At 31.6% G+C, this 16,622-nt stretch overlaps 1 protein-coding gene across 1 annotated transcript; it reads right to left on the bottom strand.

Moving 5' to 3' along the window:
* Positions 1-7,525: 7,525 nt before the first annotated feature.
* LOC124841051 (Transducin/WD40 repeat-like superfamily protein) lies at positions 7,526-16,130 on the bottom strand. The gene is made up of 13 exons (XM_047317224.2): positions 15,972-16,130; positions 15,409-15,579; positions 15,213-15,328; positions 13,855-13,884; positions 13,606-13,742; positions 12,144-12,323; positions 11,250-11,313; positions 11,013-11,120; positions 10,584-10,737; positions 9,503-9,592; positions 9,181-9,236; positions 8,642-8,699; positions 7,526-8,032 (listed from the first exon to the last, which is right to left on the bottom strand). Exons 2-13 carry the CDS (start codon positions 15,488-15,490, stop codon positions 7,767-7,769), a joined length of 1,341 nt encoding a protein of 446 aa, XP_047173180.2. The 5' UTR covers positions 15,491-15,579; positions 15,972-16,130; the 3' UTR covers positions 7,526-7,766.
* Between the last annotated feature and the right edge of the window lie 492 nt (positions 16,131-16,622).

Below are 16,622 nucleotides of genomic sequence, written 5' to 3'. Positions count from 1 at the left end.
ATTCGCAAGGCGAGACAGGAGTTGCTCGCACAGCGCACCTCTCGCCATGCAAATTAACTCGCAGAATGTATCAGACTTCAAACTTCTCGCATAGCACACGCAAGTCGCTATGCGAGAGCCTAGATAGAGACCAACCCCCTAAAACCTCTCGCTATGTGCCTAATTCGCCTTTCGAATTAAAATATTAGCAGCTCTAGACCATCACCAGTCGCATAGCGACAAGATTCGCTATGTGAATCACCAGACAGAGAGCAACACCCTCCAGTCATTCGCACAACGCACCAGCTCACACAGCGAATGTCTCAAACAGAGAGCACCCTCTACAGGGACTCGCTATGCGAGACCATTCGCATAGCGAGTCTGCATAATCTGCAGAACGCAATTTCTGCAGAATTATGCAACTCACACACCCTTTACCATTTCTAGTCATTTTCCCCAACTTCTAACGCACCTAATTCGTATTTTATACTTAATTAAACTTATCTAGATGATCCCAACCCTCCTTATTACCAATCTAGAGTGATTAAGGCTCAAATTCAACTCTAAAACACCAATTTCCACAACTTAGGGACCCAAAACCAATTCTACTACTATGAACTTGTTTTTGACCAGTTTGATGACTCTAACAAGTCACAAATAACCTCCCTATATTGTCCCAATAGACTACAAGAGCCCTAGACTCCTAACTCTCAAATTCATTATCTCACTTCCTCCAAAATAACTTAAAACACTATCAATTCACTATGCTTTCTATCTAAACAAAGTTGTAACAGATTTCACACCCCAAATCACTCACAACCTAATCAATTACAATAAATTAAACTCATCCACTCAGTTCATAACATCACAGCATAGTTCACAGATTTCACATTTCAACACATATCACACAATATACTCAAAAACGTAAAATACAACTCCAAACAGTACACCAATTCAGAATTCAGTATACATATACCTCATGCAACCAATTTAAAGAAATATTCTAGCTCCCATTACCTCCAAGTCGAACTGCCCAGCTCACAAAGACTCCTCAACAATACCCTTCGCAGTAAGAACCCAACCAAACCCTACAAACCACCAAATTGGTGATAGGAACAGCTCTTAAAGCTAGGATTGAGTAGAAAATGAAAAGGGAAAGCACAAGACACATGTAACCAGCAAAATCGCATGTGTTAGGTTCAAGAACAGCGAAGAAACTGGACAGAAGGACTTACCAGCCTAGGACTCGAGATGAATCGGTCAGTTGTGAAACCCTCTACGATACGGATGCCTAGGCGCCACTTGATCGGAAATCCAATGGTTTAGTAAAGAGAAATGAAAGAGAGAAGGCAGAGAAGAAGGAGTAGAGTTGTGAAGAGTGATACATGTTTCTTCTCAGATAATGGGAGGAACTTTGAATCCAACACTTTTATATTAACATTATTTTATCATTAACACTCAGTCACCTTATCTGCTGCCACTTGTACACTCCCCAAGGCCCATTATTCTCAGTTTTTACAATTATAATACTAAAAATAATAATATAATACTAATTACAATAATTATAATAATATTAGAAATAAAAATTGAAATAATCATAATAATAGTATTACTACTACTAATAATAATATTAATATTAATAATTAAAATAATAATATGAAGAATAAAAATTATAATAATAATAATAACATTAATAAATGAAAAAATATTAATAATAATATTCATAATAATTACTATTAAAATAAATATATTATTATTATTATTATTATTTTATAAAAATAATAATATTATTATTAAGAATAATAATATAATAATAATTATCAATATTAATAATATTAATTTTAATAATATTAAAACTGATAATATTAATCATAATTATTATCATAATAAAAATAATAATATTAATGATAATAATTATTATTATTATTTTTATTATTATAAATATAAATATAATCATCATCATCATAATAGTTATAATAACAATTTTTATCATAATAATGGCAATATTAATAATAATAATTATTATTATAACTATTATAATAATAATAATAATAATAATAATAATAATAATAATAGTAGTAGTATATTAATAATTATAAATAGTATAACAAAAAAATGTAATATTCATAATTTTGATAATAAAACTAATAATAATAAATATAATAATATTAATGATAATTATTACAATAATATTTGTAAAGACCTAGAAAATGGTATTTTAGAAGTTATACTAGTTTAAAAATAGTGATACTCAATTATTTTAATATTAAAATATTTTAAAATAAATAGTTTCATTACAAAAGAGTTATATTATTTTACAACACATTCTCTCTAGAAATCACTTTTCTAGATTTTTCTAACTTTTCTCTAGAAGTACTTATCTTGTATTCATATGTTTGAATATCAAAAACCGCTTGAGTGATCACAGTGACAAGATATTCAAATCTAACCAATTGGTTTCTTCAATAGTGTAAGTTGGCTTTCTACTCATTGTAAAATCCATTAAAATTATCCATTTTAATAAATAGTAGCAATTTTTTAATAGTAATAATATTAAAGCTAGAAAATATAATTAGTAAGAAAATTATGATAAAAAAAATTAAAAATTTATAATAACGGATTATAGTAATTTTAGAAGAAGGAATTCAAAATTTTGAAAATTTTATTTTAGAAGGTTTCGTAAAAAAAATTAAAAAAAAAAGTTAAAAAAATAAAAAAAACAAATTAAAATGATTGCAAAAGGACAAAGCACCTTTCAGAGGTTGAATCAGGAGGAAGCCATTTTCGGTGGTGATGGAAGTCAAAATATTATTTTTAATAAAATATTATTTTAATAAAATATTTAAAAAAATTAAATAGTGTCAAATCTTAGCCTATAAATAACAAGCAAGGGGGAGGTTGAATTTTGAACCAAGAATTGAGAAATTTTGAGAAGAGAGTGTTAGGTGAAAATTCTAGTTGTAAAGAGGAGATTCTGGAAGTTTTTTTGGGAACAATCTGATCAAGATATTGAGTCTGGAACAGAGGTAAGTGGAGCTAACTTTCATAGGCTTTTATGTTAATTATTTAATTATTATTCATGTATTGAATTATTATGTATGTTTATGTGTTAGTGTATTTTTTTCTATTGCATCTTTCTGGAAGGATAAGAAGATATCTAACCAGCTATGCCAGATTCAACTTCTTAGTTTCCCATAACGTTTATTTTTTTTTTCTCTTGCATCTTTCTTATTGAATTATTGTGTATGTCTATGTGTTAGTGCATTTTTTCTTGCATCTTTCTAGAAGGATAAGAAGATGTCTAACCGGCTATGCCAGATTCAACTTCTTAGTTCCCCAGAACGTTTATTGTTATCTATTAAATTTCAGTGTGAGAATTTTGGGTGTTACATTAGTTATTGAATATGAGGCAACAACGGTGCATGGAATTTTTGAAGGATTATGACTTTGAACTCTTGTATCATTCGGGGAAGGTGAATATGGTAGTTGATGCTTTGAGTAAGAAGACAATTCATGTTTCACAAATAATGATTAAAGAATTAGAATTGGTAGAGAAGTTTAGAGATCTGAAGCTACAAATTGAGTATGGGATAGATTTCATTAGATGTAGTAGTCTAACTATATCTAGTGACTTTGTTAATTTAATTAAGGAGAAGCAGTTTGAACCTTAGCCTGAAAAACATAACAGAATTGAACGGAATGGAATAGGCTAAAGAATTTAGGCTGGGATCTGATGGTGTATTAGGGTTTAAAAGTAGAGTATGTGTGTCAGACAATGTGGAGATGAAGAGATTAATCCTCGAAGAAGGACACAAGAGTCGTTGGGATGAAATACTTCCTCTAGTGGAATTCACCTACAACAATAGCTTTCATGCTAGTATTGGAATGACACCTTACGAGACTTTATATGGAAGACGATATCGAACTCCTTTATGTTGGTACCAGGATGGTGAAAGGGCTTTGGTAGGACCTGGATTACTACAACAAACCACAGACAAAATAAAGTTGATACGAGAAAGAATGAAGGCTTCGCAGAGTAGACAAAAGTCATATGTTGATCAAAGGAGAAGACCGCTGGAGTTTGCAGTCGAAGATCATGTCTTCTTGCGAGTGACTTCAACCACTAGTGTAGGAAGGGCTCTTCGTTCGAAGAAACTTTCTCCTTAATTCATTGGTCCATATCAAATTTTAAGAAGAATTGGGCCAATCACTTACGAGATTGCCTTGCCTCCTAAGTTGGCCAATCTCCATTCAGTTTTTCACGTTTCTCAACTAAGGAAGTATGTACCTGATCCTTCTCACATTCTAGAAGTATAGGAGATTCAAATGAGAGAGGACCTCTCGGTAGAAGTACAACCAGTTAGTATAGAAGATCCTCGGACAAAGCAACTCAGAGAAAAAACTATCAACTTAGTCAAAGTGGTTTGGGATAGAAAAATAAGTGACTCTACTTGGGAATTAGGAGATTATGTGAAGCGTTTGTACCCTCATTTGTTTTTGTGAAGTGTCAAATTTTCGAGGTCGAAAATTTTTTGTTGTTGGGGAGAAAGAAAAGTCAATTAAAATTATCCATTTTAATAAATAGTAGCATTTTTTTAGTAGCAATAATTTAAAGGTAGAAAATATAATTAATAAGAAAATTATGATAAGAAAAATTAAAAATTTATGATAACTGATTATAGTAATTTTAGAAGAAGGAATTCAAAATTTTGAAAATTTTATATTAGAGGGTTTTGTAAAAAAAATTAAAAAAAAGTTAAAAAAATAAAAAAAAACAAATTAAAATGATTGCAAAAGGACAAAGCACCTTTCAGAAGTTGAATGAGGAGGAAGCCAATTTCGGTGGTGATGGAAGTCAAAATATTATTTTTAATAAAATATTAAAAAAAAATTAAATGGTGTCAAATCTTAGCCTATAAATAGCAAGCAAGGGGGAGGTTGAAATTTGCACCAAGAATTGAGAAATTTTGAGAAGAGAGTGTTAGGTGAAAATTCTAGTTGTAAAGAGGAGATTCTGGAAGTTTTTTGGGAACAATTTGATCAAGATATTGAGTCTGGAACACAGGTAAGGGGAGCTAACTTTCATAGGCTTTTATGTTAATTATTTAATTATTATTCATGTATTGAATTATTGTGTATGTCTATGTTTTAGTGTATCTTTTTCTATTGCATCTTTCTAGAAGGATAAGAAGATGTCTAACCGGCTATGTCAGATTCAACTTCTTAGTTTCCTCATAATGCTTATTTTTTTTCTTGCATCTTTCTTATTGAATTATTGTGTATGTCTATGTGTTAGTGTATTTTTCTTGCATCTTTCTTATTGAATTTTGTTGTTTATAGGCGCAATTAGTGTCCTTTAATCTATGGGAGTTGTTTGGAAATTTTTTAAGGTTGTTTGGTCTTCTAGCAGATAAGGGAAGATAATGATTTCTTTATTTTCAAATTAATAAGTATGAATTATGGTTGCTAGGTTGTAAGGTTGATGTTCAATTGATTTTGTTATAATTAGAAATGGTTGTTTAGTGATAATTGTGTTTTGATGAGTGTATTTGGTTAAATGATGCATGAGGCTATGAATGATTGTGAATTTGTACTTGTATGATCTTTTGAATGTTGTTGTTCTAAAGTGTAAATTGTATAAACTTGATGTGGTATTGGGAAGCAGAGAATAGGCTAAGTTATAGGTTAGTTTTTAATCTAAAAAGGTGGTCAAATAGGAGAAACTGAGTTTTTAGTCTATTTTAGGGTCATTTAAAACTTGTCTAGACTTCTAGTTAATAAAAAAAATGTAATTGAGTTGGTAAGTAGTCAATAAATCAAGTTTTTGGTTCATTTTAGGGGTTTAAAAAGGTGAAAATCTAAAGGAGTAGGTCTATGTTAAAAATAAAGGTTTGAGGTTTGTTTTTGAGATAATTGTGACTTGTTTAGACCCTTAGTTTGCTAGATTCTAATTTATAAAGTGTAGAATTGGTTATAGTGTTTTTTGAGTGGTTGGGTTGGTCTAGTACATCATATTTCTATCCAAATGAGCAATGTGGTACTCCATTTTCATATAAAAACATGTTTTCGTATAAATCTTAATGCTAAACTTGAATTGGTTTTGGTTGTGCTTTCGATTCTCTTGTTTCATGCTAAGCTTGAATTGTTTTTAGTACTTTGATGAAGTTTTAATAATATTTATGGAACTATATAATGGGGTTTACGTGAGGTTATATATGTGATTGGAAAAGAATTCCAAGGAGGAAATTCTTAATGGTTGTTTCAAGTATTGTATGTATGAATGTATGAGCTCAGTTTTGGAGGTTATCTTAACACTTTACGGGTAATCCATTCTCAAGTAGAGAAGGGTGAGACATATGGTGAAAGTAGTAGGAGATCCTAGTCTAAGGGTTTTGTCATGGCTTAAGATGCGAAACAGACTAACCTTGTGAGTGTGGTAAGGTGGAACTCATTAACAATAATTTTGCATAACAGTAAAGGTCACCACAAGTGTATGACCTGCTATAGCTCAACATCCATACATGTATCCGGATGGTCAAGTTTAGGTCTTAATAATATGCTTAGGATGTTTGCTTGATTGTGGATGAATGTAATATATGATGATTATGAAACTCCATGTTTAATTCTTTTAATGTTAGCTTATTCTTTCTTCTCTTTGTTTATTTGTATTGTTTCTTCTCTTTTGCAATGATCATCGTAACGGTGTGAATTTAGGAAAATGTTTATGGTGAACAGATGCTAGGAAGAGGTGGACCTAAAGCGTAAAGTAAAATGTGTGGTTTCAAGTTTAATTCGTTAATATAAATACCCTATTACACTTATGGTTTAGTGTAATATCTTATAGTAATCCAGGTTTTAGTATATATTTTGCTATTATAAGTAGTTTTTGGATTATTTGTAATAACATCTATACTTTCTTTGAGTTAACCACTTTATATTATTGAGGTGTAACAAATCATATGATACTTAAATACTATGAAAAATTGGAATGTTACAATATTAATAATAATAATAATAATATTTATTATTATAAATATAATAATATTATTAATAGTACGGATAATAATAACAATTATAATATAATATGGTTGGCATTTTTGTAAATAATATTAGTGGCATTTGTGAATAAAAAAGGTAGTTGGGTTTTTTTAGTGATATTTACATATATCTAGAAAAGTAATAATGGTATTTTGATAAGTTAAGTAATAGTTGGGTGCAAAATAATTAAATAGCTAAAAAGAATGTTAAATGTCACATTTTTTAAGTAGGGGTAGATTAGGGATTTCAGCAATAGCATTTTCCTAAATAACATGAATAGCATTTTTCACAATAAGAAAAGGTAGTAAAAGTTTTTTTAGTGGCATTTTCGTATATCTAAAAAAGTAGTAAGAGTATTTTGATTGTTCGAGTAGTAATTAGGTGTAAAATGAATAAATAACCAAAATAATGTATAAGTGTCAAATTTTTAAGTAAATTGGGAATTTCGATAGTACTTAATTTATATACATCTCATTAACTAAAAGTGTACAAAGAAACTAAACACCAATTTCATGGTCCATGCCAAGGTAAAATATATTTGAAAACCTGATCAGAGTCTTGAAATGGAGATACTGATACACTTGAAGCATCAATTTGTAGGCAAGACTTGTATTCATTGAGCAGAAACTTTTAAATACAAAATTTTGACAGGATTAAAGAATAAACTACATGGAACAAGTAACAAAAAGCTCAAACAAAAGAAAAGAATACTGAAACCTTTGTATAACATTAAACTTAGTCCATCCAAATCACAACTCCGGAATTGAGCGACTATCTTTTTTCTTCAATTTTGACTTCCTTCGCTCATCTCTTGACCCAATCTTCTCACCTCCATCCCTTCCTTCGGATTTCTTGCGCTCTTTACTATGTTTAGATTTTTTCTTTCTTTCACTACCATCTTCAGTGTGCTCTTTGTTTCTGGAAGATTTTTTTCTTTTCAAAGGCAACTCCTCAACTTCCTCACTAAGTATCTCTGTCTGAGTTATTCCCTTGCTAGGAAGCGAAGAATCCACTCCTGAGGATGTATTTGTTACAAAAAATTAGATCAACTAGAAGTAAGGGACCACAATCACTGAAGTGGTCATGGTAAAAAATATATAAACGTTAAGAAACGGCAAGGTTCACAACTCAGGACAAGGAAAACTAATCCAGATACATCAGGCATTAAAGAAAATTACAACACTTTTGGTGACATTTTTGGGAAGGAATGACATCCAACAGTCAATATAAATCACTGTATATTTACTAATTCGAAATTTAAAAGCATTACCATTTTAAGCATATTTCATATGCTACAGTAAGGGAGTTTTTAGACAGTGTCACTGTCTCTAATATTCAACAACAAATCCATTTCATTCCCTATGACTAAATTATACAGGACTCTCATATCAAGTTGATAATTTTACTATCTCCCGAGAATACTAATATCTGTATCCCCCTAACAATTGTTTATTTCAGATCCAATTCTTTTGCTGTTTATCAAACTAATGCTAAGGTGTGACACTAGTGAGTGGACTGCTCCAGGAACAAAGAACCAGTGACACTCAACTCCAATGACTTTCTTCCAAGTTCCTTTCAATGAAGATCTTCTACCACTATATTGAAAAAGAAGAGACATACTAACCTTTAATATCAAATTTGGAGTCAAAAAGAACGTGCATAACATGTTGCTTCAGGAAAACCTGCAACCGGTAAGAAATTATATAAATGACTGTGACTACATGAATAAAGAATTACTTTAAAAAACAATAGACTTACAGATACCTACAACTATAAGCAGAAAATAAGTACAAACAATTCTAACAACCATTGAGGATCTTAGTTTAAAGCGCAGACAGGTTTCCATGTCAGCCACAAAAAAACTGGGTTTCTTCACAATATGACATCTTTTTCCCTAGTCCTCACAACCCTTAAAAGAAATGAATAGGTGAAAAGAAATATAAAACAGTCCTCTTATTAGAAAATATATGTTTAATCTTAAAACAGGTTAATGGCCTTTAGTTTATATACTTCATAACAAGATCATGTTATATTCCAATAAATAGTTTAGAAATTCAAATGGACACATCAATAAATCTATTTTAGTTTCCAGACCTACACATCCAAATAACAAGAACTATATAGCATGGTGCCATGGACAAAGAAATAGAGTATAAAACCTACAGCAGAAAGAAGCTGTCTTGTCTTTGTATCCCAAAGGCGTAAATAGCAGTCCAGTCCTGAAATGAAAGATCATGAAACTGAATTGATAACCGAAACTTAATATATTTTTGTCAGACCAAGAAACAATGAATCATTTTTCATCCAGAGAAAAGGTGATCCAGCAGCTACTAAAAGGTATTTAAGATATAAATTTGTTCCCCGAAACTAAAAAAACTTTAGAAACAAGTAAACAAATTTTAGGGATCCAAATCTTGCAACAGAGAAGCTTCACCATAATTAAAAGAAAATGCAATATTAAGGAAAAATACAGAGGAGCGCTCACCACATGAAGCTATAATAGGTAGCTCAGGGTGTCTGACTATGGATTTGATGCTTCCAGAGCATTTTCCAGAAAAACCTCCCAGCATTTTTCCTGCAATATAATTATTTGTTAAAAACAATTAAAATAACACTCATTAAAAAAGAGTCAACAAAAAAGACAACAGCAATAACAAGCATTCCTACGCTAAGTAATTAAGGTCAGTTCCATGCAATAAAACATGTCTGTAGATAAAATATTGACCTCTAAATCCTTACTAATTATTTAACCTGTAGATTTTCACAGTCTCCTATAGCCTCTAGCAATTAGGCTAGCCTCCATCAAATCTAATCTCCTTGACAAGGCTTATTATACAGGATTTTACACAAATGCCCAAATTACCAAGGCAAGTTTCTGCCACTTCTCTACAATAGGTGCTATCCAAGACAACAGAAGCAAAATAAAACAAAGTTTGTACCAAACTGAAGCTAAGTTAATGCAGTCGCACCATTTGACGACCAGGAGTCTATATAGTAGTTGCAATGTGAATAGATTACCCACTAGGCCATATGAAGCAATCACATTTTGGGGGACCACTTCTCTTGGAACATGTAACAGAAACCTAATTAAAGAAACAATCACCAGCATAGAGGTTGCACGAGGCATAAAAATGACACTTCACAAGCCTAAACCGAATCCCAAAAATATAAGCACTGGTCATGATATAGATACCTCATTATCTTATGCTTAACCTAAACTAAAATTTAACTGAATTTTGTCCTCAATAAAGGTAAATACAAGCATGAAGCAATGTTGCCCTTTGTTTTACGGACTAAAATAGGAAATGTTAAAGCAATGAATTAACTGCCCGATATTTGGAAATCACAAATTTCATGTTCATATCAATTGCTATAGAAGTGTATAACTCCGCTATTTGAAGTGCTTGGTGCATTTCTTAAGAAATAAGGTCCAATTATTGTTGGCAACACATAACTAATGTACAACATTGTCCAAAAGAAAAAAGTATTTTATATAAAGAATAAACAAGACGTTGATCAAGTAAATAGTGCCCAAAATATATGACAAGTTTTCCATTTTGGGATACCTGTGCGTATGTCAAAAGAAGCCATATCACCAGATCCATTCCCTACATAGACTGAATGGCCATCTATATCCTCGGCCAATGCTTTGATTGGTGTCTCACGAAAATCAAAAGAGAGAACAGGCCTCCTCTGAGCAGATATGTCATAAAGGCGGACCTATTCAAAAGACCAACGTTGCAAATAAAGAATGATGAGAAAACTTATACTGAGTCTGTTGGAGGAAAAAACAACAGAAACTAAGAATTTATCCCTTTCTGAATTGAAAAAGGTTATGAAAAAGGAAAAGTTGCAGTTAAATATAGTATCTAGCACAACTTTTTCAAGGATATCAAAGAAGATTACTCCATGCATTATTAGATCATTATACAAGGAAAATAAAATTTCTTCATTTATTTTAGAATTTGAGACAAATCCACTAATTAGATTATTACCTGATGGCTGTTGGTGCCAGCAACAAATTTTCGATGGTCATCTTTCATAAGAAATGCGGCAGATGTGAACCAAGTAGGTGTAAATATACCAAGGTTATCCTTAGGTGGCTGCACAAGTTAAAAAAAATTGTAAAATTAAGCACTGAAAATACTGCGCACCAGTATAAGATAAACTGGAGAAAGGTAAGCTAATAATTAATAACAAAGATGAAAAGAAGGGCTGAAGTAATGACTCACAGGTTTGGAGTTCCAGATCTTAGTGAGGTTGTTAATATCCCAAATGTTAAGTTCGACACCTTTCCTACAGACAAAGTACTTATTCATTATTTTTCAGCTCAAAATATGAGGAGATAACAGTTCTGTTTTGGTGACAATTTGTTTAGATTCTCAAGGATTATGTTAACAGGTACGCATTTTCATGTTATATAATTAATGCTTCTGCAGTAAGGTTGAGTATTTCTTTAAGGTTTTCACTTTGAGCCTTCCACAATAAAAGGTGCTATTGAAGATTCGTTGGCTTCCTCAAACTCGTAAAAATTCAACTCCATACAAATTTAGGTAACTGGATGCTCGCCGTCCTTAATGCCACTTGAAATTAGCATCCCAAACAAGGAAAGGTGAAGAGGTCATATCTTTCAGACCCAAGTTTATGCAAGGCCCATCCATAGATTGCATTAAGCAAAAGTAAGTAGGAGGGATAACACCAAACTCAAAAGGCAATGATTATTTGATTTTACTATTTGATTGAGTCAAACATCATCTATTATAAAGAATTTGCTCAGAATTTATTACATGAAGTAGGTTTGCCCATAAGCTGCAGATTTATTCTGGGCCTGTGCCAGTGTAGAAGAGGATTTTTTTTTTGAAAAAGAAATTTCTTTGAAAACATTTATTTCAGGGGAATACCTTTGACTGATTTTAAAAAAGAACAATTTGTTATTTAAATACCCTTTCATCTTTTTAGTTCCCATTTGTTACCATGCCTAGTGACTTGTCTTGTATTTTGTTCATCACTTTTATATTTCACAAAAAGGTTTCATTATCAAAAGTCGAATTCAAACTGTTTAATACTCATTTGTATTCAACCGAACTTTTAAGTTTATTTGCCACACTTACGAAAAATAAACTCACCCTCCAAATAAAGCAAAGTTCTCGTGTCTGTCCACCTTGCAACACAAGATGTTACCACCAGAGCATACATTCCATGTTTTTGGAGAGTCAGTACAGGAAGATTCTGTAGAAGAATCAGCAAGTTCAATGGACCTTATGCTAGCATTTCCTTTGGTTGTGCATGTAAGTAGAGTACAATACCTAAACAATCACCACATCCAAATGATTTAGGAAGTACATAAACACAAAATCAAGTTGCTGATAGCCCATGGACATGATAACACATACATAAGGGCATAATGCAAGAAACTAATGCATTTTAAACATGAAAGAACAAGTGCATGTACATTGAAACTAAAGATTTACTTATACTTATGGAAATAAAAATAGATACAGGTTAAGAAAGTGACAAAATCTGAATTGGATCCCCTCCTCCAACTCTGTCAAGTATCCAGGGTAAGAATTAAGTTTCCCAAGGAATTGTAATGCCTGAAATCCAAACCCAAAACAAATTGATCAACTAACCAATGCCTTCAGTGTTAAGGTAGATCCCCATTACTTAGTTAGATAAATAGTTAGGCAATTGTCCATTAAAGAAACGAGTCATGTTGCCTAAGAGGGGAAATCTCAGCCATTTGAGAGAACCTTGAAGCCTTTAGGAGCTGGAGAAGCAGACCTTCAAAGTTATGCAGGTTAACCGTAGTATACATAGGATAATTTCTTATTTTCTTCAAATATAAGATACTAAGTTCCTATCAAGTTCTCTTGTTCTGTTTATAGCAACCTAACCAATTAACTCAACAGTTGTACCACCAAAGGCTATACCCTTAACTGACAAGGTCTGACTAACAGGGGCAGGCCAGTTGATTCCTAGGTTCTATCCTTAATTTTCCTAGAGTAAACATTTCTATTTGGAAATAAGAAAGCTAAAAATGCTTAAACTACAAGTATTTTTTCTGATAATCTAGTCATGCAATCATCCAAAAGTACAGAAACTATATTAAAGAATGAATAAACATCATGTCAATCCTCCCTCCTGCTATAAAGGATTCATAAAGCATTTGTCAAGGTGCAAAACAAAAATACAAGAACTTTTCAAAGTTCATTTATATGCTTGGCCTTCACACTAGTCTCCTCCCCCTCCCCTCTCCTTTCTCTCCTTGTAAGCCTTGAGCATTAGTACTATTCCAAAACTCATAATAAAAAGATTAATATCCCTAATATTCTAACAGCTATTGGATTATATGTGAAATCTAAATCCACAGAAATCTAAAAAATTACAGAAGTCTAACATATGCCCTGTTATATATACCCAATCACATCTGATACTGCAAAAACAATTCAATTCTTCATACAGGAATAGCACTTTTGCCATTGTCCATCAAGACTTCAACAAAATTGAGCAAAGAAGTTGATATGTACATTACGGACAAGAATAAAAGACAAATTCAAACAAACTTTCAAACAGCAAGTATTTATATACCTGGAATCTAATTCTGTGTTTTGTTTTTCAAATAAATGCAAACCAACAATGTTATTCTCTTCGGAGCTAACATCTAGACCACTCGCATCCGAAATTGTGGTCTGAATGTCTCCATTCACAGGGCTCAAAACTTCAATCTGTAGAATGAATATAAAGAGCAAAGCACTAAATGTTTAATAACTAACATTTAAAATAAAAAAACTTTTTTCCAGAACAAACAATAGAAGTATAGACCTTGAAACAACCTACCTCATTGTTTTTCCTTGCTACAGCTAACAACTGCAATACAAGAAATGATAGGGTGAAAAATGAGATTTGTATTTTTCGGTTTCATTTCTTTAATTTAAAAGGTAATCTCCTCCCAAACAGATAGAAGACCACAATACTTTTACATGGTAATTGGGTAGTGAATGTGGGGCAGTTGAGTGCAAAAAAAAAGCAACGATAAATGTTATAAAAATGAGAATGCCTGAAGCAGGTGAATTGGCAGTTGACACTCCAAAAACAAAATTAGGAATGAATGTAAATGGAAGTTCAAGCAGCACCTATTAAGGAGAAGATGACAACTAACCTAAACTTATTTGGTGATTGGAAGAAGTATAGTAGACTCCTAGAGAAGGGTGGATCAGGTGGAAAATAGATAGATTTACCGGACTAAGGAATGTCTAAAATGTTACAAGAAACAACTAAAAAAGACCTTGTTCTAAATGATTTTACTTTACACTTGGTTTTAGTAGAATTGAATGTCATGAAATGGTCAATCTAATCAAAACCCAATATAATACCATAGGTAAACTTTAAGCCTAACTCAATCTCACCAAACCTGCTTCTAAGGTGAAATTTGCATTCTCTTACATACCATAATTTGGTCAGTTCTCTAATTGACAAGGGATCTCCAACACACTCCCTCATGCTGATAATTGATCATCTCAAAGTGCAAAAATAGATATTTGTGGGTAGTCCAATAGTGGTCCAATAGTTGGTGACATGATGGGACCAATAATCTTTGCTAGGTTAGACTCCAATACCCTTCTAGAAAATGGATTTTTAAGTTAAACTCAACCTCTCAAAACTGGTTTGTAAGGTAGCTTTAGCATCCCCTTATATATGATAATTTGGTCATATCTCTAGTCAATGTGGAATCACCAACATAATGAATACGGTTTGAATGATATTGTATTAGCTAACGTGAAATTCATGCATTGCATGTTAGTGAGTTCATGAAACACTTGTTACAAAACAATTAGTCATCACAGGAATTAGTATTTCAGGATTATGAAGTCACACCCATTAAAACTTTTCTAAGAAATAATCCTCAATTAGAGAGAGAATGTTGTTCTGCAAAACACATGTACTACATAACACATTATCAATAAGGTGATTTACTCCTATCTCACTCACTTTCTCTATTTCACCCTATCTCCCTCTCTCTCTATTGCACCCCAACTCCCACTAAATTCAACAGTCAACGAGTGCATGAATCTTAGTTTAAATTTCCCAATTTTTCATCTAGATTAGAAGACACGACATAAACACAAATAAGTACTCAAACAATAAACATGCTCAGAACAGAAAAAAGAAAAAGAAAACATTTTCTCAATGCATACAGGTTGAGAGTTGCGATCAATCATTGAAACAGCCATCACACATTTGGATGATTCAGGGTCGCCCCATCTCTCTACCACCTGGGGAACTCCCCGTTGCTTATCAGGGACCTCCAAAACTAAAAACACAAGCCAAACCAAAAAAGATAAGAAAAAGAAAGTGGCACAATTAGAAAAGGGCATTTGAAAAAGGCAACACCTTTGATGAGACCAATTGAGTCAAATGTCAAAGCGCGTAGAGGAGGGCAACCGGAACACTCCAGAGTGGTTGTCCGAGGCATCTTTCACAGTCAAGTAATGTAGAGACGAAAAGGGCAACGTTGAAGGCAGCTTAAGCTTAGTTAGATAAAAACAATGCCTGAAGATCCTACTGAAAGACAGATTGAGTATCAATTACAATTACGTGAATATCCATTCAACATGAACGATACAAAGTCTTGGGTTCATGCTTTGGAAAGTACGAACTCTCCCAACAAAAACACACTCAAAAGTATCTTCCGAAACCTAGCAAACCCTCTATTTCATAAACTAAACATCAAAAACAAAAACAATGTTCAATTAACCTTAATGAATAAATACAGTAGATGTAATAGAAACACGCAGTTTAGCTAAAGAACAGTTAGACAAACCATACATGACAAATGATAAGAAAAAAGGATAAAGATTTCATTATACAAAAAACAGTTATACTTACGTTGCAATAACAGAGAGAAGTGCCCAAGTAATAACGAAGAAAACATAGAAAATCATATATATACTTACGTTTAAGAAGGTTGAAAGCAACCGCAAGATTGAGAAGGAGAAATAGAGAGAAAGAGAAGAAAGAGAATAGAAAGTGGGCGCAGGGTTTATTTAGGGTAGAAGGAGGGAGATGACACAGCACGACACATACCAGGCTCGAGGACAAAAACTGTTATATGAATAAACACCATTAATCTTTTATTATTTTGTTTATATATAATAGGCCCATTTATCTTTTAAAATTTTATTTTATTTTTTAAATTTCATTCAACTAATTTTTTTATCTTAAAAGAATGATGAATTTATATTATATATACTAACATATACACAAGTATGCGTATATGTACTTTTTAAATATTTATAAATTATTTATGTTTTAAAAGTATTAATTTAAAATATAAAATTGAAAAAATAAAATGTATATACAATTATAGATAAAATAAATTTTAAATATATTGAAATAAAAGTAATGTAAGTAATATTATGTAAATAACTTTTTTTATTATGAGTAATTATTTAAATTTGAAAAAATATTTATGATAAAATAATAAATAAATAAGTAATTATTTCAATTAAAAAAATGTAGTTATTGATAAAACTTGAAAATATTTTTTATTATAAATAATCATTTAAATTTAAAAAATAAATTAAGGTAAAATTAAAAACAAAACA

The sequence above is a fragment of the Vigna umbellata genome, chromosome 11 (genome assembly GCF_029865625.1).
Source record: "Vigna umbellata cultivar VRB3 chromosome 11, Vumbellata_1.0, whole genome shotgun sequence".
NCBI classification, from domain to species: Eukaryota; Viridiplantae; Streptophyta; class Magnoliopsida; order Fabales; family Fabaceae; genus Vigna; species Vigna umbellata.
Note: the sequence above shows the minus strand (reverse complement) of the source record. Positions and strands in the feature narration are given on the sequence as shown.